General features: G+C 39.4%; 1 protein-coding gene across 1 annotated transcript in view; it reads left to right on the forward strand.

Annotated features, from left to right (window-relative positions):
- The first annotated feature begins 2507 nt into the window (after positions 1 to 2507).
- RRN3 (RRN3 homolog, RNA polymerase I transcription factor) overlaps positions 2508 to 24259 on the forward strand; it is a 35025-nt gene continuing 13273 nt past the window's right edge. Inside the window, exons 1-12 of the mRNA XM_081299325.1 lie at positions 2508 to 2671; positions 4577 to 4682; positions 5995 to 6051; positions 11477 to 11566; positions 11658 to 11787; positions 12650 to 12709; positions 13172 to 13235; positions 14143 to 14212; positions 18289 to 18387; positions 21371 to 21463; positions 22383 to 22524; positions 23981 to 24111. Coding sequence (XP_081155451.1) covers positions 2595 to 2671; positions 4577 to 4682; positions 5995 to 6051; positions 11477 to 11566; positions 11658 to 11787; positions 12650 to 12709; positions 13172 to 13235; positions 14143 to 14212; positions 18289 to 18387; positions 21371 to 21463; positions 22383 to 22524; positions 23981 to 24111 — 1119 coding nt within the window. The 5' untranslated portion in view covers positions 2508 to 2594. The remainder of the gene's footprint in view (positions 2672 to 4576; positions 4683 to 5994; positions 6052 to 11476; positions 11567 to 11657; positions 11788 to 12649; positions 12710 to 13171; positions 13236 to 14142; positions 14213 to 18288; positions 18388 to 21370; positions 21464 to 22382; positions 22525 to 23980; positions 24112 to 24259) is intronic.

Consider the following 24259-nt stretch of genomic DNA (forward strand, 5'->3'; position numbering starts at 1 on the left):
AAGCTCTGGATACAAAGATGTGCCTAAGCGCCTCTTGCCCAGCCAGGGAGGTAACTCGAATCACGTGGGAGGATGGTCTCCCACAAAAATCCTTTCTTTTGTGAAAGACTGCTTTTTTAGAATGGTTTAATGGGTCTTCTAGGTACATGAAAGTAAGACAAAATTTTATTCTGCAATGAAGAAGATCAGAACAATGACCAACGACTGTGGTGCACAGTGATGTAAAAAGACGGCTATACTGTGGACAAGGCAGGTAGGATCTTAATGCTTGTGTGCTTTTTTGTTGTGTTGATTTTGGAGGGCAGGGTCTTTATTTTCTTTGATTAAGACTGACATCAAAGGAAGATGATATTCTGGGGAAGGAAAAACTGGAAAAAAGGAGGTTTTTATCTCAGCAAATTAGCTGGACCATGGATCAGGTTGATTGAATAGGATCCCTAAAGAAGGAACAAGTCTATAGAACTCTAATAGTAAATTATGCAATTTAGTTTTTTTAAACACATTTTAAAAATATTTTAGTTGTAGTTAGACTTTTTATTTTTATTTTTATGTGGTGCTGAGGATCAAACCCAGTGCCTTGCACGTGCTAGATGAGTGTTCTACCGCCAAGCCACAACCAAGCCCTGCAATTTAGTTTTAAGTGTGTCCCTCTCATTCTGTACCCCTGCCTCCCTGGATCAAATCCAGGGCCTGTGCTACCACTAACCTAACTCCTCAATCCTATTTTAATTTTCCCCAATGTTATGTTCAGGGATATATATATATATATATATATATATATATATATATATATATATATATTTATATATGTGTGTGTGTGTGTGTGTACATATATACACATACACACACACACACACACACACAGCAGCCTAGTCTTATCTGTGTTTGGAAGAATAAGCATGTATGATGAAGCTTAAGGAGAGGATATTTCTGGGAGTGTACAGCCACTTTGGAAAACTTTTTTGGGGCTGGGGATGTGGCTCAAGCGGTAGCACGCTCGCCTGGCATGCATGCGGCCCAGGTTCGATCCTCAGTACCACATACAAACAAAGATGTTGTATCCGCTGAGAACTAAAAAATAAAAATATTAAAAATTCTCTCTCTCACTCTCTCTTTAAAAAAAAAACAAAAAAAAAAAAACCAAAAAAAAAACTTTTTTGTATACTCAAGTAATGGAATGCATTATGACAAAATAAGCCACAACTACATGCAACAGGGATGTGGATTTTAGAAGTATACTATTGAAAACATGTAGCAGCATGATATAGCATGGAAATAATTTTTAAAAATTTAAAGATAAGCAAAAATGAATAGTACATGGGTGGCTGGGTGTGTAGCTCAGTGGTAGAGACTGCGCATGCTCTAGGTCCTAGGTTCAATCCCCATCATCAAAACCAACAAAATGAAAACCATTGTTTAGGAATATATGGGGTATTTACATAAAAAAAACAAAATGATTTTAAAAAATCAGGATAGTGATTACCTTTGAGAGAGAAGCATGCAGAAAATTATATTTAGGAGAAGTTTCAATAGTGCAGATTAATCTATTCTTACATTGAATGGCACATTCACAGGTGTTCTTTTAAAAATAACATTCTTTTTCACACGTTCAACTTTTAAAACGAAATAATAAAATGAATTGCATGAGAGTTTAGTTCCACTTCTACTGACATGAATTGTGCCCATGAACTGTATTTATTTCGCTTTTGTTTTGGGGGTGGAGTGGAAGAGATTTTGGGAAAACAGCTCTCTTTAAGTGCCCTTGTGAGCTAAAGGGCAGTTATTGTCTCTGTTCTTGGGATAGAGACAATATTTTCTAATATTTTCCTGGAACTCCAAAGCATTGTCAACTGGAGACAGCAGAAAGTGATTTCACACTGTTGAAAACAGAACTAACTAGGCTTTATATTTAACAAGTTGCTGTAGCTGGTTTTATGCATTGATAGTTCTACACAGTTTCCCAAAGTCCTCTTTCCCCCTCTTAGGTCCTGAGGGGAAGGGCAGTCCGCAGGCCTTGGCCTCTGCGGTTCCCTTTGCGTGGAAAAGCCTCTCCCGGCTCGGTGGGTCTGGATGACTGCGTTCCTCCTCTGGGCGCCCCTAAGGATGGTACGCGGCCAGGCTCCAGGGACTCGCGGTAGGGTTCCAATCCCCTTCCTCTGCGGGGTCTGGGTTGATTACAGGGCCGCAGTTTCTTCTGTTTAATTGAGGGAGGTTCTGACTCCGCAAAATTAATACTCGGGGGAGCCCAGCCACGGCTTAGCGCTCCTTTGGGTGTCTCGGCACTTTTTCTGGGGTCCTCAGATCCCTGCAGAGGCGGCCCTCCCGGTTTCCTTTCTGCCGAGAGCAAAGAGGCCGGGGACACGCCCACAACGCTGGGGCAGAGAAAGTCCTCCGAGGAGAAGGAGGGGCCTCGGGCGGGGCGGCGGCGCTCTAGCTCGGCGGCATCACTATGCTTTCCCCACATAGGGGCTCTGATTGGTCGAAAGCCGCCGCTCGCCAGAGCGACTTCCGGGACGGAGGCTCAGGGGAGGAGAGGTGCCTGGAAAGAGCACGATTTCCGGCGCGAAGCGCAGCAGTCGCGCAAGTTGTGGGCGATGGCGGCCCAGCTACTTCACACGCGGTTGCCGGGGGAGGGAGCCGCTTCAGCCTCAGCGGTCACGACACGGACTGGGTAAGATTCGGGCCGCTTGCGTCTGTGACTGTGGGACCAAAGCTCGGGACCTGGATTGGGGGAGCAGATCCGAAAGGATCTGGGAAGAAGCAAATGGAGCGGGGTGGGAGCAGGGATAGAGGATCATTTCAGGTCCGCGAAAAGTGAGCGCTTTCCCGCCTCGTGGGTAATGGAGATGGGAGGGACAAACGAGTCCATTCTCTAGCCCGGTATCCCCCATTCATCCCTCTGGGCTCCCTCAGTGGGTCCCAGGCCTAGACACCGCCTTTGCTTCTGACCTCTTCCCTCAAGCGTTTTCTAGGTGGTGGGTTTTCAGCTGAAGGCTGTCACTGATGACAGATCCTAAAAATTGATTTGAAATGTTTCAACACACCTATGTATGTTAACAGTTTTATTTTGCTCGACTTTAAAAAAGTCCTTAACCCCTGTAAAACACCTGGGGTTTAACTTCAGAGTGAGTAGAATGCTGTGCCCCCCCTTGCTCTGTTTAAATAAGCAAACCTTGTAAAACATTTATCCTAATATTCATATTTATGTAATTATTTGTAGCACTGGTATTGAACCCAGGCGTGCTCTACCATTGAACTAAAACTTCAGCCCTTTTTATTTTTTGAGACAAGGTCTTGCTAAATTGCCCAGGCTGGGCGACAACTTGCCATCTTCCTTGGCTCCGCCTAGAGTAGCTGGGATTACAAGTGTGCACCACTGGCACCCTCTCACCATCATTTATTGAGTGCAGACTTAAACTGTGCTCGACACTGGAAACAATGGATATCCAGAGACTAAAGTTCTTGCTCTCAATAGTGCTTACAGTGTGCCAGTGGGACAGTAAACAGGCCAGTAAATAAATGAGTGAGATGATTTCAGATGGTGATCAATGTTGTGAAGAAGTACTATGGGAATGGGAGGTATAAGGGAGAGGTAGGGTACATTAGAGTTCTGATGGGGAAGGCCTCCAGCATTTGAGCTGCAGCTTGAATGACAAGTGTTTCTGATGTAGTGAATAGCAAGTGAAATGGAACCAGCTTGACAGGTTGGAAGAACAGAAAAGACACTATGTCTACAGTAAAACAAGTGGTTGAAGATGAGGTCAGAGAGGTAGGCAGGGGCCAGATTGATATTTGATCTTGTAGGATTATTGTAGGAATTGTATTCTTATTCCAAGTGCAGCAGGAAGACCATTTTCACTGAGTGAAGAATGGTTTTTTGGGGAATAAAAGTGGAGATCATTTAAGAAACCTTAGCATAGTCTTGCAAGAAAAGGTTGTTGGCTCAGTAAATGATGGCTATTTGTGGGGAGCCATTCTGACACGTGATTGGGTGACTCCCGTTAAGGGCCTGAGGCGCTCTGGCTGTGTCGGAGCTATCCCGACCCTTTCCTGATGAGAGAGCCCATCCGTGTGGGGGTGTGCGTGACCACTGACCCTGGAGACCCAATCACTGACCCTGACCTTGGAGTGCAGCCCCCCCTCAACCTTCATTGGATGGAATTCTCCCCTGAATCTCTTGTCCCCCAAATAAAAGGCTACTCCCCGGCGTGTTCGCTCTCTCTCTCTCTCCTGCTAGCCCAGAGTAATCCTCGCTGCCCTGCTGGGCGGCTGGAGGCGGGAACCAGGGAGGCGAGCCATCTCAGGACCTAGCAATGTAAAATAAGGTACTGGTTTGTGTGTTTTATTTTGATCTCTTCTAACTAACTTAATGCCTAGAACCTCATTAATGAAACCACTGCGCAGGCCGCGTGGTAGAGCTATTATTATTATTTTTTTTACAGTGCTGGGTATCTAACTCAGGGACTCATGTATGCTGGGCAGACACTACTGTTAAGCTGCATCTCTAGCTGTGCCTATTATAATTTTTATTTTTCTGTGTTATGAACTTAGTAGTTTGGTAATCTTGATTCTACAGGATTTCAGATATGCTTGCATTAGAGAATGATTTCTTCAATTCTCCTCCAAGAAAAACTGTTCGGTTTGGTGGAACGGTTTCAGAAGTGTTGCTGAAATACAAAAAGGTAAGAGGAGATGACATGTGAGGTTTGATTTTGTTGGTCACAAATACAGCAATAGCTTTAAAACTAAAGACCAATGTAAGGATGGGGATGTAGCTCAGTATTAGAGCAAATGCTTAGCATGAACAATGCCCTGGGTTCAATCCCCAGTGCCAATAAAAGAAAAACCCTCTATACATTCAAAAATGAATTTTAGGTACCAATATTGCAATCAGATATTTAATAATATGTATGATGCTTCTCAAAGTTAGAGTAATAAAATCTTTGCTGAGGTTTTAAAGTTTCAAATGCTGTACTAGTATTTCTTGCAAACATTTATAAGGGTTAGAACATTTTATTTCTTAAGAAATTAATTACCTAAGCACTATTTTGGAACAATAAACCAAATGGATATTTTTGTTTTTGTGTTAACTTTTCTTTACCAGAATTATTTTTTAAATTAATTGCTTTTTTTTAAAATATCATTTTTATTGTTGTTTATTTTTTACGTGGTGATGGGGATTGATCTCATGCGTGCTAGGCAGGTGCTTTACCAATGAGCTATCTCCCTAGCCCCTTCTTTACCAGTTTTAACCCAGGGCCTCGTGAATGCTGGGCAAGTGCTCTATCACTAAGCTACATCCCCAGCCATTTCATTTTTTATTTTGAGACAGGGTCTAACTACATTGTCCTGGCTTCCATCTTTCTATCCGCCTGCCTCAGTGTTATCAACAGTTGGTGTTTTTATGTTAGTTTACAGGTTATTTTACTAGGTCTCCACAGTAGAAACAAAACATAAATGACTGTAAATTTATATATAATATCCATACATTTGAATGTTCACTGTCTTAGTTCCCTTTGTGTTAGATCAGTATAGTGCTTCTCCCCCCTTTATTTTGAGAATTCTCAAGAATATCAACTGTAATATTCAAATGTCAGTACAAAGTGTAGCTAAATATGAATGGCTTCTGAATTACTTGTCATTTGCTTTTTTCTGATCCCCCTTTCCCACTAACATGAGTTTTTCCAAAAACAATTTTTTAAAATATTTTTGGTTGTAGATGGACATAATACCTTTATTTTGTTTATTTAGTTTTTTTACATGGTGCTGGGGATTGAACCGAGTGCCTCACACTTGCTAGGCAAGTACTCTACCACTGAGCCACAACCCCAGCCCCGAGTTTTCAAATTTTTGAAGTCGTGATTTTATAGTAACAAGGGATGTGAAAGTTATAAGGTCTATTTTTTTGCAGTCCATCTCATGTTAAGGTATAGGTAAAAGTTCTATTTTACAAGAAACCATGAGTATAATGAATTTTTTCCCTTTCTCCTTTAGGGTGAAACAAATGACTTTGAGTTGTTGAAGAACCAGCTGTCAGATCCAAACATAAAGGTAACTTTCCTTTGGCCAATAGCAAAGTCATTGCCACTTTGACAGGCATTAGTTTGTACTTTTGGTGCTATTCTGTCCTCAGAACTTCTCTATAATCCCATCTTACTTTAACCCAGTAGTTCTCAACTAGGCTTGACAGTTTGACCACCCAAAGGACAATTTAGCAAAGATTGGAGACATTTGTGGTTGTCATAATTGGGAGAGAGGGGTGTTGTTGGTATGTAGCTGGTGGATGACAGATATACTGAAAAATCAGGATAATAATAGAGGTTTTTTTCAACATGGAGGTTTTAAAAGAGTATTCAATGAGTTAATATACAAGAAACACGTAGAACAGCCTCTGACCCAAAGTACGGACTTTATAATATAATTGTTAGCTGTTGTTTTGTTCCTGTTGACAACCTGTGCTTCCTCATTTCTCATTTACATTTCAATCCACTATTATCACTGGTGTAATTACCCTGACAGAGGTTACCAATGATTTCTTAAGTGTGCTAATTTAAAGCCTCACACTAATTCTTCATAGAGTTGGCACTGTTGGGTGTCCACTTCTCAACAACTGATCTTCAGTACCTGTATAGCTCCTCTATTCTGATCACTTAGCTCAATTCACTCTTTTTTTCATATATATGTGTGTGTGTGTGTGTGTGTGTATAGTTTGTAGTTGTAGTTGGACACAATACCTTTATTTTATTTATTATTTTTATGTGGTGGCTGAGGATCAAATCCAGGCAAGTGCTATACCTCTGAGCCACAAACTCAGCCCTCAGGTCACTCTTTTGACAGCTTGTTAACTTTGGTGTTGATTGAATTTCCAAACTCCCTCCCTTTTCTCACTGCACACTCTTCCTGTTTGGTTGCCTTATGCCTCATGGCTTTGGAATCGGTGTCCTGATAGCTCCCCAAAATTTGTTTCTGTAGCTCATAGTGCTCTTTCAGGCTCCAGACTTGTTTCTTAACTATATGTTGGATATATTTACTCAGAATTGTTATAGGTACTCCAAATTAGCAAGTTAAACTCATCTCCCTCCCAAACCTACTCTTCTGTAGCCACCCTCCCTCCCCACCCCCAGTACTGCAGGCAGGGGTGCTTACTGATGAACTGCATCACCCCAAAGCTTTTATTTTTTCTTTTTCCTTGCCAGGGACCAAACTAAGGGTGTTGTGCATGTTAGGCAAGCGCTCTGCTACTGAGCTAAATATTCAGCTCCTCTTAATGCTTTTTTACATTTTGAGATAGGGTCTTGCTCCAAGGCTGGCCATGAATGTGTGGTCTTCCTGTCTCAGCTTCTGGATTCACTGAAGTTATAGGTGTCACCACCAAACTTTTTTTTTTTTTTTTTTTTTTTTTTTTTTTTTTTTAAAAAGCAGGGATTACATCTAAGGGTGCATCCTCAGCCCTTTATAAGTTTCTTATTTTGAGGCAGGGTCTTACTAAGTGGCTTAGGGCCTTACTGAATTGCTGAGGCTGGCTTTGAACTTGGAATCCTCCTGCCTCGGCCTCTGGAGCTGCTGGGATTACAGGTGTGTATCACCACACCGACTTTTTAAAAAAAATATTTTAGTTGTACTTGGACACAATACCATCCATCCATCCATTCATTCATTCATTCAGTGGTGCTGAGGATTCAATACATGGCCTTGAACGTGCTAAGTGAAAGCTCTACTGCCAAGCCACAATCCCAGCCCACCACGCTGACTGACTCTTAATGCTTTACTGTTTATTGCTTACCCAGTTCTTGAACTAGGAACTGTGGAGTCTTTCTGAACTTTCTCACCCCTCATATCAATTAAAAAAAAAATCAGATCTTCTATTTTGTTGGTATTCTTTCACCTGGATTTTTCCTGTTACCTTTTACAAGAATTTTTTTTTTAAATTTAATATTTATTTATTTATTTTTAGTTCTCGGCGGACACAACATCTTTGTTGGTATGTGGTGCTGAGGATCGAACCTGGGCCGCATGCATGCCGGGCGAGCGCGCTACCGCTGAGCCACATCCCCAGCCCAAATTTTTTTTTTTTTTTTTAATATTTATTTTTTAGTTCTCGGTGGACACAACATCTTTGTTTGTATGTGGTGCTGAGGATCGAACCCGGGCCGCACGCATGCCAGGCGAGCGCGCTACTGCTTGAGCCACATCCCCAGCCCCTTTCCTGTTACCTTTTAGTGGTCTATAGGTCCTATTTCCTGTGTATCCCTCTTCCCCCCAGATTTATCCTTAGTAGTGAAGCCTGATTCTTCTCTCCAGAGCACATGTTTACGTTGTCATTCCCCTTTCTAAAGAACTTCAAGGCTATGGAAGAATAAAGGGCCAACTTCTTGGCACAGCCTGCAACATTTTTCTGTGTGCAGTTTCACGAGAGGCTTTATTCCCTGAGGTTGCTGCTTTAATTTTTGTACCTTTTCATGTGACTTTTCTGGAAGAGCTCCTCTGTATCTGCTTCATTTGAGCAGGCTCTGGCTTGCTTCTCTTACCAGCTGTGTGATCAAGGGCAAGTTACTGCTCTTTGCTTCAGTGTCCTCATCCATAAAATGGGAATCAGAAGTAGTCCCTATTTCATGAGGTTGTTGTAATGAGTTAATTAAAGTCTTAGAACACTGCCTTGTACACAGTAAGTGCAATATTAGTGTTTACTGTTGTTATCAACACCATTATTGTGATCTACAAAACTACTCACTCTGTCAGACAGACTCAGTTGAATTGTTGGCTTCCTGACTGGAGCTTTTTCTGATTCTCGGTTTATCTTTTGGCTTGCTCACCATATTCTTTAACCATACTGAAACACTTCAGTTTTCTGAAAACATGCTTTTCCCTTTGTAAGGAATATTATCCTCAAAAAGTGTTACCATTTAAAGACAACTGAAGCCTCATTTTCTCTTTTCAAACGTACAGAGGGTCAATTTGTGTGTGTGTATTTTCCACTGTGCTTTATATCAGCAGATTCTTGATATACCCCTTGTGTGTCTGCTACTTCAGCAGAGTGTTCCAAGTTGTTTGCTTCTAAAGGTTTACTGTGAAAGCACTAAAGTCTGTGAATGGTTTATTTTTTATTTTTACTTTTAATTTTTTTTTTGCAGTGCCAGGGATTGAACTCAGGATCTCATGCATTCTAGGCAAGTGCTCTACCATTGAGCTACATCTCTAGTCCTTGTACCTTATTCCCCTCTAGTACTGAGGATTTCACTCAGGGGTACTTTACCATTCAGTTACACCTCCAAGCATTTTAACTTTTGACCCAAGTTCTCACTAAGTTGCCCAGGCTGGTCTCAGATTTGGAATCCTCCTTTCTCAGCCTCCAGAGTTGCTGGGATTCAGGTGTGTGTCACGATGCCTAATCTTTGCACTTTTTTTGGTGGAAAGGAGTAGGATAGATATTTATGTATTTATTTATTTACCTTTTCATTGCTGGGTTGCAGTTGCCGTACACATGCTAGGCAAGTGCTCTACCACTGAGAGGTAGCCCCTCTGTTCAGTATTTGTGTTTATTTTTTTTTTGGTGTACTGTATGTTGAATTTATTCATCTTTGCACACAGCCTGGCTTGTCTTCTCTATGTCTCTGGTCTCAGTGAGCTGCCATTAGTGTTATTCACAGTGGTTGTGTTACATTATAAAATTATCACAATGTGAGTTGTGATTTACTTAATTTTCCTGCCAAGTTATTTGAGGAAATGAGGAAATTTTCTCATTTTGAGAAAATGCTCAAACGCTTGGTGTCACATGTTCATGGCATAGAAAGCACTGAGTAATTGGATGAAAGTGGGGGGAAAAGTGGCAGTTCCTTTGATTGATGGAGAAAGGTACTGTGGAAGAGTGGGCTGAGCTAGATTTGACCTCAGCAGGCAAGTTTGACCTGGTTTTTTATCGACTTCATGGTTGGGTAAGTTGCTTATCAATCTCTGTTAATCTCAGATTCCTCTACTGTAATATGGGACTAAATAATCATCTTGCTGAGTTTTTAGAATTAGAAAAAGATATATTTACAATGTCAAGCACCACATCTGTTTCTCATTAGATGGTACTCCTATTTCTTCTATTGTCTTTTTTTTTTTTTAAAGAGAGAGTGAGAGAGGAGAGAGAGAGAGAGAGAGAGAGAATTTTTAATATTTATTTTTTAGTTCTCGGCAGACACAACATCTTTGTTGGTATGTGGTGCTGAGGATCGAACCTGGGCTGCACGCATGCCAGGCGAGCGCGCTACCGCTTGAGCCACATCCCCAGCCCCTCTATTGAGTCTTAATAAGTATTAATTATTTTCTTTAACAAATTGGGGCTTTACCTTATAATTTTTCCCTCTGCATGTTATATATATATATAAATATAAATAATGTCTTTTGGGAGCTGGGAGTGTGGCTCGGTGGTAAACTGCATGCTTAACAAGCACAAGTGTTCCAGCCGCAGCAGTAGCGCCACCAACAAAAATAGTCCTATTTTCTATAATCTGATCATTTAGCTGTTAAACATGGGTGGGTGTTCTTTTTTTTTTTTTTTCCTTGTTGCTAAAAATTATTTTGAACAGTAATTTTATTACCTGAAAAATGTTTTATTGGCAAAGTGGAATGGAACCTTTATTTGTACAAACACGTTCCAATGCATTTTTAAAGCCAGCCTAATGGATTTAGAAAAAGTTATTTGATGATGACTGTAGTAAATCAGCTCATCCCTACTATCCACATACTTTACAGTCAGCTTAGATAGAGGAATAGAGGTAGATATTGGTCCTTTGTGGTCTTTTAGCATTTAAATCTGATAAAATTCCACAATTTAAAAAAGTCCCAGATGTCAGCATTTGAAGTGCTTTCACTGGTAAAGGGCAAACAATGTTCAAGGTGAAGTATTAAATTTAGTTCTCCTGTATTTTAGAGTTACTCTACTACCTTTTCTTTTTTTAAAATATTTTTTTTAGTTGTTGATAGACCTTTATTTATTTATATGTGTTGCTGAGAATTAAACCCAGTGCCTCACACATGCCAGGCAAGTGTGCTACTGCTGAGACTGAGCCCCAGCCCTCTAATATCTTTTTTTAAAACAGTAAAGTTTATTGATATTTTTTTAATCTGGTTTGATACACAAATTTTGGCTTAGTTGCAAGTTTGTGACCTTTTTTCACCTAGTTTAAATATTTTATTTTTTAATATTTTACTATACTGGAATTAAATCCAATTCCTGTGCATACTAGGCCTGAGCTACACCCCCAGCCTTTTTAAATTTGAGATAGGGTCTCACTGAGTTGCCCATGCTAGCCTTGAACTTGCAATCTTCCTGTCTCAGCCTTCTGAGTCACTGGCAGTACAGGATGTACCACCGTTCTCAGCTCTTCAGTCACTAATTGAAATGTTATCAACAACTGACCAATACAAAGTAGATACATTTTCTGTTACTTAGAAGATTTGTGATTTTGAAAATACTTTTGTTTTATTAAAGGATGACCAGATTATTAACTGGCTGCTGGAATTCCGATCCTCTATCATGTATTTGACAAAAGACTTCGAGCAGCTTATCAACATTCTTTTGGTAAGTTTACCATTTATTTTACTTATTGATTCACTACTTTGAAAATAGTGAGTACCAGTGAACTGTCTTCATTATCTTCACCCAACACCAGAGATTGCCTTGGTTGAATAGAAGTCAGACGGTGGTGGAGGAGTATTTGGCTTTTCTTGGTCACCTTGTTTCAGCACAGACAGTCTTCCTCAGACCATGTCTCAGCATGATTGCTTCTCATTTTGTACCCCGTAAGTGGTTACTCTTTTCTTCCCTTCTTTCTTTCCTCTCTTTTTCTATTTTGGCCCACAGTTCTGGCCCAAGGTCAAGGGGTTACATCTGCTGATGGCTGCCTTGCTGACAGTTCTGAGGTAGTATAGGATATCACCTGTAGGCAGTAAGCAGGCAGTGTATGCACACGTTTGTGTGTGTGGGGGGGTTAAAAAAATAAAAACCCTGTTAATAAAAATATTTTCTTCTCCTTTCATACTGACATTTTTTCACCATGGAAGATTCCAGGGTGTAAGTTAGCATTCTGATCATTTGTTCCCTGTAGAGGCATCTGGATTCATGTTGAGCTACGATTTTGTTGAATTGAAATTTGCTTTAGTGAATCACTGACAGTCTTAGAACTCGATTAGGAATTTGTAGCTGTTTAAAAATGATCCAGGGCTGGGGTTGTGGCTCAGTGGTAGCGTGCTCGCCTAGCACACTCGAGGCCCTGGGTTCGATCCTCAATACCACATAAAAATAAATAAATAAGGGTATTAAAAAATGATTAAGCTGGGTGAGGTGGCACATGCTTGTAAACTGAATGATTTTGAAGGCTGAGGCAGGAGGATCATCAGTTTGAGGCCAACCTAGGCAACTTAATGAGACCCTATCTCAAGATAAAAAAGGTCTGGGGATATAGGTTATTGGTAGAGTGCTCCTGGGTTCAATTTCCAGTACTGCAAAAACAAAACAAAACTGTCAAGTTGCTTTACTTATTTTTTTTTCCTTTTGGTTGTAAATGTAATCATTGTACTTAGTTTGGACTATAGAGAAACAGATTTTTTTTGGTATAGCTGATTATTGTCTAAGTCTGTGACATATTTTTTTTTCTTTTAAAAGCCCGAGTGATCATTAAGGAAGGTGACATAGATGTTTCAGATTCTGATGATGAAGATGATAGTAAGTATAAAAAAAGGATTAAAGCAAAAAATGCCTTCTTAGAGAATATACCCTTAGTGATAGAATATACTTGCACCTGTTCTATTAAGTAGATGGCAACAAATGATAACCTTTGGTAGAATCTTTTTGATACATTTAATACATTTAGCATTACTATGTAATTGGTTGGCATAAATTTATTGCGGATACAGTCTACTTAATCTTCACTGATAGTGAGTTGTAGAGAAAAATCTTGAAACAATTTATCTCATAAGATCTTCAGTTTGGGGGCTGGGTTGTAGCTCAGTGGTTGAGCGCTTACCTCGCAGGCATGAGGCACTGGGTTCGATCCTCAGTACCACATAAAAGTAAATAAATAAATAATTTTTAAAAAAGATCTTCAGTTTTGCTTAGCAAGTGCTTTCATCTTCCTAGTTTTAAGTATTGTGTTGGTGTTCATGCTCTTGACTGTTCTCCTTTTAGATCTTCCTGCAAATTTTGACACATGTCACAGAGCCTTGCAAATAATAGCAAGATATGTACCATCGTGAGTATATTTTTCAATAGTAGTGTTTAATACTTAAGAAATTATGGTTAGACCAGAGACGTAGCTCAATAACAGGGTGCTTGCCTAGCATGTGCAAGGCCCTTGGGCCAATCCGTAGTGCTATAAAGAGAAAGAAAGAAAATTATAATCAATTAGTAGGAAATTATAAAATGCAAATTAGCACCAAAACTCAAGTGGTATGGTGTGGTTTTGCATTTTGTTGATGAAATCACATTTTTGCAAAAAATGATTTTTCTGTTTTCTATTCATTATCTAATTATTTTAAAAACTCCTATGCAGATTCTCCCCCAATTTTTGTATAGTGGTTGGCATTTTGCTTTTATCTTCAACAGATGTGCTATCCAAATATTTTCAATGAGAAACCTCTGTATTTGTGTCATGCCATTATGAATAAAAATTGCAGTTCTAAGAAAAGCTTTGCAGGTTTGTGGGTTTCTTTTGGAGGGGTGGACTTCTAGTTTCCTCTGTAGGTTTATTGTTTAACTTATATGCAAGTTGATGATTTATTTTCCCTTTCTGAAAAGTGTGTGTGTGTGTGTGTGTGTGTGTGTGTATGTAATAGGTAGACATAGATATATGTGTATAAATATATAAAAATATCATGTGGAATATTTTGATTTTTAAACTGAAGCTCTGTTAAAACTTGTAGAGGAAAAGTTTTCCCTTTGATTTGCTATTGATGTTAAAGTTAGTAAAGCTTATTTTTCCCTAAGTTAATTTAGATTTTCTCTGAAACTGTGCATTCATTTTAACTTTGAATTTTTTGAGGTATAGGGGTTCTTTTTTCCCTTGTGATCTATCCATATTTGCTCTTAGAGGAAAAATGTTCCTTTCTAGAAAATTTAGTTAACATGGATTGATTGAATTTTTTTTTTTTTTTAAATAGGACACCATGGTTTCTTATGCCAATACTGGTGGAAAAATTTCCATTTGTTAGAAAATCAGAGAGAACATTGGTAAGAGATTTTTTTTCATGGCAGAAATAATGGAAAGATTGTTTTATGTGGTGTTGTGTCTTTTTCTTAAAAATTGCTTTCTAAAGTTAATTTCTTTTCTTTTCTCTTTTTTTTTTGGGGGGGGGGTACCAGGGATTGAACCCAGCGGTGCTTAACCACTGAATCACATCTCCAGCCCTTTTTATATTTTATTTAGAGACAGGGTCTTGCTGAGTTGCTGATGCTGGCTTTGGAGTAAGAATTTCATTCAGATTTTTTTCTTAGCAAGTGTCTACTGAGGATTTCTCTTAAATGGTCAGAGTCCATTTGAGAAATATCTTTATAGGCTTAATGTTTATATAGACAAGAATTACTAGAAGATAACAGTTTATATGTTACTAATTGTAAGCATGCCTAATTTGAATATGAAAGCAGAGCCTTGTGTAAATAAATTATGTGTAAGTAGATGGGCATGGTGGTGCCCATTTGTAATCACAGTGACTTAGGAGGCTAAGGTAGGAGGATCACAAGTTTAAGGCCAGCCTCAGCAATTTAATGAAGCCCTAAGCAACTTAGGGAGACCCTGTCTCTCTCTCTCTCTTTTTTTTTTTTTTTTTTTTTTTAGAATTTTCAATATTTATTTTTTAGTTTTCGGCGGACACAACATCTTTGTTGGTATGTGGTGCTGAGGATCGAACCTGGGCCGCACGCATGCCAGGCGAGCGCGCTACCACTTGAGCCACATCCCCAGCCCTCTCTTTCTTTTTTTGGTACTGGGAATTGAACTCAGGGGCAATTAACCACTGAGCCACATTCCCCAGCCCTTTTTATATTTTTATTTAGAGACAGGATCTTGCTGAGTTGCTTAGGGCCTCACTAAATTGCTGATGCTGGCTTAGAACATGATCCTCCTGTCCCAGCCTCTCAAGCTGCTGAGATTACAGGTGTGCGCCACCGTGCTTGGCTGAGACCCTGTCTCAAAAAACAAAAAGGGGTAGGGATGTGGCTCAGTGGTAAAGCATTTCTGAATTTGATTCCCAGTAACCCTCCCACGCCCAAAATTTCTGCCTAAGTATTTGTGCAACTTTCTTTTTTCCTCCTGCAGTGCTGAGGATGGGACTGAGGGTCTTGCACATTCTAGGCGAGTGCCTTACTATTGAGCTCTATTCCCACCCAGCCCTGTTCAATATTTATATATTGGTGTAGGTTTTGATAAATGACAGTGGTTACCTTTTAAGCATAGAGTTTCCCCTAAAGTATTAACATGTTAAATAAGTAGTTAATAACTTTTGTTAATATTTGTGATAGTGTGCTTCAAGTGAAACATTGTAAACTACCATATTGTTTATGAAAATAGATGCAAAAATTCTCGAAAAATACTAGCAGACTGATTTTAGCAACTTAAGACAATTTATGTACCATAAGCAAATGAGGCTGATTTAATAAATTAACATACACTGTATCAGTAGAATAAAGAATAGAGGGGCTGGGATGGTGGCTCGGCGTAGAGTGCTCGTCTAGCACATTCGAGGCCCTGGGTTCGATCCTTAGTACCACATAAAAAATAAATAAAATAAAGGTATTGTTTCCAACTACTTCCAAAAAATGTTAAAAAAAAAAAAAATAAAACAATGGAAATCAGATGGTCCCCTCAGGAGATGCAGAAAAAGTATTTGACAAACACTCTAACCCTTTCAGGTCAAAAGCAGAAGGGAATTTTCTTAATCTGATAAAGGTCATCTATGAAAAACCCACAGATTATCATCAGACTCAATGGTGCAAGACCAGTTTTCCCTAACATGAGGAACAGAACAAGGATATCTGCTTTTGTTTCTGTTTCGCAGTGGTGTCTCATTATGTTACCCAGACACAAGCCATCCTGCTACCTCAACTTCCTGAGAAGCTGTGACTATATACATGTACACCACGGGATACATATTCTTGCCACCTATCTAACCAGGGCATTTAGGCAAGAAAAGAATTGCAAAGAATCCAGATGGAAAGCACAGGCTCAGCCTGTACATAGACAAGAATTACTGGAAGATAGCTACTTGGAAGACTGAGGCAGGAGGATCACAGGTTTGAGGCCAGCCTGTACAACTTAGTTAAACCCACTCTTAAAATACAAAAAGGGATGGGTGTGTGGGCTGGGGCTGTAACTCTGTGGCAGAGCACTTGTCTAGCATGTGTGAGGCACTGGGTTAGATCCTTAGCACCACATTAACAGAAAAAAAAGAAAATAAAGGCATGTTGTGTATCTACAACAACAAAAAAATAATAATTAAAAAAAGGGATGGATGTGTAGCTCAGTGATAGGCCACCTCAATGTTCAATCCCCAGAACTGCCCCCCCCCAAAAAAAAAAGGAAGGAAAAAAAGGGAAGAAATAAAACTTAAATATAACCTTTTTGTGGATTTTAAGGAATCCATTAAAAAAAACCTACTAGAGCTAATGTATTTGGATATTCGTAGGCAAAAGAATGAAGTGTATGGATATCAGCATATAAAAAAATCTCAAGATGGATAAGAGCCCTAAAAATAACAAAACTGTTTGAAAGCTGGGTGGGTAGTGCAGGCCTCTAATCCCAGCTACTCTGGAATCTGAGTGAGGTAGGAGGATCCCAAGTTCGAGGTCAGCTTTAGCAACCCAGGGAGACCCTATCAAAATAAAAAGGCCTGGGGAGGTAGCTCAGTGGTAGAGCATCCCTGAGTTCAGTCCCTAGTTTTATAAAAAAACAAACATAAACAAAAGCAAGAAAACCAAAACCTAGTCAGAAAGGTCTTAGAAGAAAACGTGTAAGTTTTCATGGCATTGAATCAGGCAACAGTTTCTGGATGTGATGTCTGAAGCATGAGCAACAAAGAAAAAATTCATCAATTAGACTTCAGAATTAAATGGTTTGCTTCATAGGATGCTTTCAAGAAAATAAGAAAACACTCCAGATAATGGGAGAAAATATTTGCAAATCAGGTATCTGATAAAGTATTTTTATCTATTAAAAAAAAAAAGCAAACAAAACCCAACTTACAACACAGTGAAAAGAAGCTCAGCGTCATTACCCATCAGGGAAATGTAGATCAGCACTGCTTCACGCCTGCTAGCATGGCCATGATAAGACCACCACAGGAATAAGCAACGGTAAGGATAGGTAGAACCTGGAACTCGTCCATTGCTAGAAAACTGAAATGGTGCAGTCCTGTGGAAAACAGTCTTGGTAATTTCTTCAGAAGGTTAAATGTAGAATTACTATATGGCTTCATTGTTTCCACTGTGTACCCAAGATAAATGGAAATAAGTCTACCAAAACTAAACTTATATGTGAATGTTCATAGTAACATTATACTCACAACAGCCTAAAAGTAGAAACAACTTTAATGTTTACAGACTCACAAAACATGTTAGATCTGTTCAACAAAATATTCAGCAAATAAATACAGGCTATAATATGAGTGAACATTAAAAACATTACAGATGACCACATGAATCCACTTATATGAAATATCTAGAATACACAAATTAATAGAAAGTAGCTGCTTAAGGATGGACTGCTAGGACATGGGGTTTCTGTTTAGGGTGATGTTTCAAAATTGAACATGGTGATGATCACACAGCTCTGAGTATATTAAAACTGTTTTACACTTTATTTTTCGCAGAATAGTGGGGTGTGAACTCAGGGTGCTTTACCACTGAGCTACATCCCCAGCCCTTTTTATTTTTTAGTTTGAGACAAGGTCTCACTAAATTGCTCAGTCTGACCTTGAACTTGTAATCTTCCTGTCTCAATCTCCTAAGTAGCTGGGTTCACAGGTGTGTGCCACCACACCTGGCCTGCTGTGTACAATAAATGTATAAATTACATGAGGTGCATTATAAAAAGGATAGCTTTTTAAAACACTGTAAAAGTATGTAAATTATAGATTCAGTTTACTTGGAATAATTGGAGTGATTAAATTATGCTGAATGTAATATAGAAACAGTAAAATTTTTGTATTGTTAGATAATCTTATTTGTGTTTAAACATATAAAGATATAATTTATGTTTTGCTTATATAATAAACATTCTGTTGAAATGTGTATTTTTTGTTTTATGCTTTTAGGAGTGTTATGTTCATAACTTACTAAGGATAAGTGTGTATTTTCCAACCTTGAGACATGAAATTCTGGAGCTTATTATTGAAAAGCTGCTTAAGTTGGATGTAAGTGTTGAATAATCTACTTTTTATTGATTTTCTTATATTGGATATATTTTGTTTGTTGGCAGCAGTGGAAAAGAATCTACAAATTTCACCATCCTTTGCTGCATTGCTCTTAACATGTGAACTCTGTGCTGGGAGTTCTGGACAGTGATGGGGGAAAGGCATTTAAACAGTCACTCAAAGGGAAAAGTACATAGGAAGAAGCACACGTGTTAGGAACTAGAGTACCTGATACGGAGCGGTGGCACCCAGCAGGGCCTTCCTGAGGAAGTAATGTTGAAATGGGGTTCTATATACCTTTTTTTTCATTGGAAGTTTTTTTAAAAGAGGCAAATTGCAATGCTAAACAAGTAAAAGTACTGTGAGGAGACCTGTAATAAGAGGCAGAAAATGTGAAAGGGAGAGGTGGATTCTAGTGGTATTGTGGAGGAAAGGTGAACTGGTCCTTGAGACCGAGTTGGAAGTGGGAAAGCAGAGGGTATGGGAAGGAAATCCTTCAGAGGACAGAATCTTGGTGTTACCATTAGTAACAGAAAGAAACATCATGAGGAGGAAGTTGGAGGATTCTATGTTCCCTTTTGGACAGGTGGAGCTGAGTGTAGGGGTGCTGGTGGACCACCTGTGGGTGATGCAGTTAGGACCAGGAGAGGAAGGCTATAGAAGGGGGGGGAATGGATACCTGGGGTATCTGGAAGAAGAAAGGGTCCAGTTGGCACCATGATAGTGCTGACCTTTGAAGAAGACTGAGCAAAGCAAGTGCTTGATTTGTGATAACAGGAGGTCTTTGCTGCCTTCTGGAGGGCCTCATCACTGAAGAGCGAGGACCGTTCCAGGAGAAAGTGGGTGGTTCAGAAGCAAGGCTGTGAGAAACCTCTGTGAGTGGGGGGAAGACAGCTGCCTTGGTGAGACAGAACAAAGTGAGTCTTCAGTGGTATAGAATAGAAGACAGACAGATCCAGCCATCTGTAGTCACCTGATCCTTGACAAAGTTGCCAAATACATATATTGGAGAAAAGAGCTTTTTAAATAAATGGTGCTAGGAAAACTGTTTATCCACATGTAGAAGAATGAGACTAGACCCCCATCTCTCTCTGCACAAAACCTAACCCTAACTCAAATGGATTGAGGGGGTTGGGATTATGGCTCAGAGGTAGAGTACTTGCCTAGCATGTGTGAGACACTGGGTTTGATTCTCAGCACTGCATATAAATAAATAAAATAAAGGTCCACTGATAGCTTAAAAAAAAAAATGGATCGAGGACCTAGGAATTAGACCAGAAACTATGCTAGAAGAAAATATAGGGTCATCGCTCCAGCCTGTTACATAGGCAACAACTTCTCAGTAGGAGCCCTATAGCTCAGGAAATAGTGTGAATAAATGTAAACAAATGGATGGTATCAAATTAAGCTTTTGCACAACAAAGGGAGCAATTAGGAATGTGAAGAGAAGTTACAGAATTGGAGAAAATTTTTGGTAGCTTCTTTTCTGACTGAGAATTACTATCTAGAATATATAAATTATAGAACTCAACATCAAAAAATCAAATTACCCAGTGAATAATAATAAATAATAAATGCTCGAGAATGTAGAGAAAAAGAAACACTTTTGCACTATTGATGGTACTATAAATTAGTACAACCATTATGGAGATCAGTATGGAGCTTCCTCAAAAGACTAGGCCTGGAACCAGCATATGACCCAGCTCTCCCACTCCTCAGTATGTGTCCTGAAGAATTAAAATCATCTCACTGCAGTGATACATGCATACCATGTTTATAGTAGCACAATTCACAGTAGCCAAATCATGGAACCAGCCTGGGTGTCCATCAGTGGATGAATAGATAATGAAAATGTGGTGTATATAGTGAAGTTTTATTCAGCCATAAAGACAAAATAAATTATGTCATTTGCAGGAAAATGGATGGAACTTGAGAACACTATTTTGTCAAGCAAAATAAGTTATTCAGAAGGACAAGGGTGGTATATTTTCTCTTATACAGAAGCTAGATGGGAAGAAGGAAAAGAAAAGTGGGGGGTTAGATCTCATGAAAATCAAAGGGAGATCAGTAGAGGAAAGGGACTAAAGGGTACAAGGATGAGAGGGAGGGGAGAAATGTTGGGAAGTGATGTTAGTCAAATTGTGTTGTTAACACTGTGCAGGTGTGAATATTTAACAGCAAATCCATCATTATGTATAACTGTATTGTACCAATAGAAATAGTAGAAAAACAAAACCAAAGTAAGGTCTTGCAAGAGCTGGCAGTTGTGTGTGCTGGCAGCATTTCCCTGGGGTTACTTCACTGTTCAGCTGCATTTGGAATCTGTTGTCTTTTTCTAGTGTATTCTGAAGGAACATTACGAAGGTTGTCTATAGGTATCAGGCACAGATCATTGAAAAAGCATGATTTGGGTAGTATGCTGAACAGGATGTGTGAGGTGTGAAGAGTAATCATTCACTTGAGCTTGCAGCTTATCCTTTTTTGCTCAGGTGATTGACGACATGATTCTGAAAGAATATGTGTGTCCAGAGCATAGAAAGAGATGCATATGTTGATTTTGTTGAGGCTGATTGAGTGCATGTGTCACATTGCAGTTCATGTTGATTTCATTCAAGTATGTAGTGAAAGAAGCTTGGATTATAATATTTAGTATTGGCATAATATTAGAGTATGATACTTAAATTCCTTCACAATCCAGATCAGTTCATGGATCTGTACCATAATTGTGGGTTTTTAAAAAATATTTTCAGTTGTAGCTGGACACAATACTTTTATTTTATTTTTATGTGGTGCTGAGGATCGAACCCAGGGCCTCGCATATGCTAGGCAAGCATTCTACCACTGAGCCACAACCCCAGCCCCATTATTGTGTTTTAACAATTTATCATACAGATACTTCTAAAGTATATGTAGCAGAGGAACTTCCAGCCCTCAGATGTATTTTGAATGCTTTCATTTATTGTCTTTTGTTGTTATAATGTAGGTGAATGCATCCCGGCAGGATATCGAAGATGCTGAGGAAATAGCAGCTCAAACTGGTGGTGCCACAGATTCCACAGAAGGATTGTTTAATATGGTCAGCATTTCTGTTAATGAGAACGGACATGGGAAGTTCACTGTTTCAGAATGTGGGAAGAGACAGCTAGTAGTGTCTCACTTTTTCAAGAGTTTAGTTTAAAACAGTTAACATAATTTAGCAAAACTGAAAACAGTTCCTTCATTGAGTAGTTTGTTACCACATGTTTACTGCCTGAGGTAATTGGTTTGTTTCCAAGGATTTGAATTTGGATTTGGTGAAATAGGTTTCACATCCATCCATTAAAATTTTTTTCATTGTGTTATTGTGAACCACTCACTGTGAGGGAGTAATAAATAGAAGAGCCGGAATCTGGGGTGGTGTTGAGGTGGGTTCAGGTCCTCTTGGGAAGTGTCAGGGAGCACGACAGGGTGAGGATGGGGCTCCGTGAGGCCAGGCTCTCCCGGGAAGTGTCTGCAGCTCATCCTGCCAATTGGTCTGAAGTAGGAATTGCTCCTGGAGTTTGGTCCCAGCTTGACATCAGATCTGACCCTTTCTGACCGCCTGTCAGTCAGTCAATTATTGGTCCTCAGACATGGTCTTGGGCTACTTTTTGCTGAAGAAGGGAAACAGCTGTTAGTTTGGTAGACAACACGTCTACCAGCATGAGGTGGATACCCTGATTTGGGAAATCGGACCCAGATGTTAGCACCAGAAGTATGAGTTGGGGGAGTCAGATGTTTGCATGGCCAGTTCTTTGTGGTTGTTCCTGAGGCCTTGGGTTCCATCCCAACACCTAAATAAATAAGTGGGATATAATCAGCAGCTGCTGCTCTGGATCTGGTCTTTCTGTTTTTTGACTTGCATCCCTGAGAGCCCATGCCTGGGAAGGTGTCTGCATTTTCTCTCACAGGAAATAGTCGCTGTGAAGGTTTTCTAAGTAAAACCTTAATTTTTTAATTCAATTTTTACTTCTAAGGATGAAGATGAAGAAACTCAACCTCAGACCAAGGCTGATCATCCAGAGCAGCTTGACCAGATGGCCCATCCTGTAGCTGAACGCTTGGACATCCTGTTGTCCTTGCTGTTGTCCTACATCAAGGATGTCTGCTATGTGGACGGTAACCACTGTGATAATTTCCATAGCTAATGTACCTGGCTCTGGGTGTTTTCCATACATTTTCTGTAGTAATAAGAAAAGTCTCTCAGGCTATCAGATAGGAAGGTTTTAGAGAGATCAGCTTACTTGCTGATGAGTATAACATAGGGCTGCAGCTGTAGCTCAGTAGTACAGTGCTTGCCTAGCATATATGAGGCGCTGGTTCAATTGTCAGCACTACATATAAGTAAATAAAATAATGGTCTATTTGCAACTGAAAATATTTATTAAAAAAGTTACATTTGGGCTGGGGTTGTGGCTCAGCGGTAGAGTGCTTGCCTAGCATGTGTGAGGTGCTGTGTTCAATCCTTAGCACCACATAAAAATAAATAAATGTATTGTGTCCAATTACAACTAAAAAAATATTTAAACAAAAAACTTATATTTATCTTTGGAACCTGTGGTCTTTTTACTAATGTATTAAAAGATGATATATGGAATTTGGTCAATTTTAGTCAGAGGTCAGTCAGCACTCAAGTTGCTCAAGATGTGTCAGAATGGTGTAGTAGCTATCACGGTGTGGTGCTTACATTACATTCTGAGTTTAGAGGGTCTTTGCTTGGTACCATTATGCCAGGTTTTGGGACTGTACTGAACAAATCATCTTGCTGCTTGCCCTTGTGAAATAGCCTGGAGATTTTGCCAATGAAGAACAATTTTTGTCCCTGTGTTTTGCTAACATTTAAGAATAAGCTTACTTAACTGTGTGTGCGTAATCAGACTTGAATCTAATTAACTCTGCTATTAGTTTATTGCTGTTACTTTTTGGTACTGGGTATTGAATTCATGAACACTCGACCACTGAGCCACATCCCCAGCCCTATTTTGTTTTTTTTTTTTTTTTTTTTTTTTTTTTTAAGAGAGAGTGGGGGAGAGAGAGAGAATTTTTTAATATTTGTTTTTTAGTTCTTGGCGGACACAACATCTTTGTATGTGGTGCTGAGGATCGAACCCAGGCCGCACGCATGCCAGGCAAGTGCGCTACCACTTGAGCCACATCCCCAGCCCCCCAGCCCTACCTATTTTGTATTTTATTTAGAGATAGGGTCTTACTGAGTTGCTTAGGGCCTTGCTTTTGCTGAGGCTAGTTTGAACTTGCGATCCTCCTGCCTCAGCCTCCAGGACTGCTAGGATTACAGCTTTGCTCCACCATGCCTGGATACAATGCTATATTTCTTATTGGCATCTTTTTAAAAAAAATATTTATTTATTTTTTTAATTGTAGTTGGACTCAGTACCTTTATTTTTTATTAATTTTTATGTGGTACTGAGAATTGAACCCAGGGCCTCACATGCTAGGCGAGTGCTCTATTGCTGAGCCACAACCCGCCTCCCTTCCCTTTTAATTTGACAAATGAAACTGGTAGCTTGAAAATAATTTTTATTCATGAAACTGAAATGCCAAATTTTCTTTGCAGGTAAGATTGATAACAACAAAACAAAGGATTTATATCGCGATCTTGTAACTATCTTTGACAAACTCCTCCTGCCTACTCATGCTTCCTGCCATGTACAGTTTTTCATGTTTTACCTCTGTAGCTTCAAATTGGTGAGTGAAAAAAGTCACTAACATTATTTTATTCTTGCCCACAGTTTTTCCCTTTAAAATTGCATACAGAAAGACCATGAGGGATTTCTTTTCCTTGAGTGCAGTTTACTAGTACTTTTAAATAAAATTGCATTCCCCTTTCAATATC

This window comes from Spermophilus citellus, assembly GCF_964194105.1.
Source record: "Spermophilus citellus genome assembly, chromosome: 6".
In the NCBI taxonomy this organism is placed as follows: domain Eukaryota; kingdom Metazoa; phylum Chordata; class Mammalia; order Rodentia; family Sciuridae; genus Spermophilus; species Spermophilus citellus.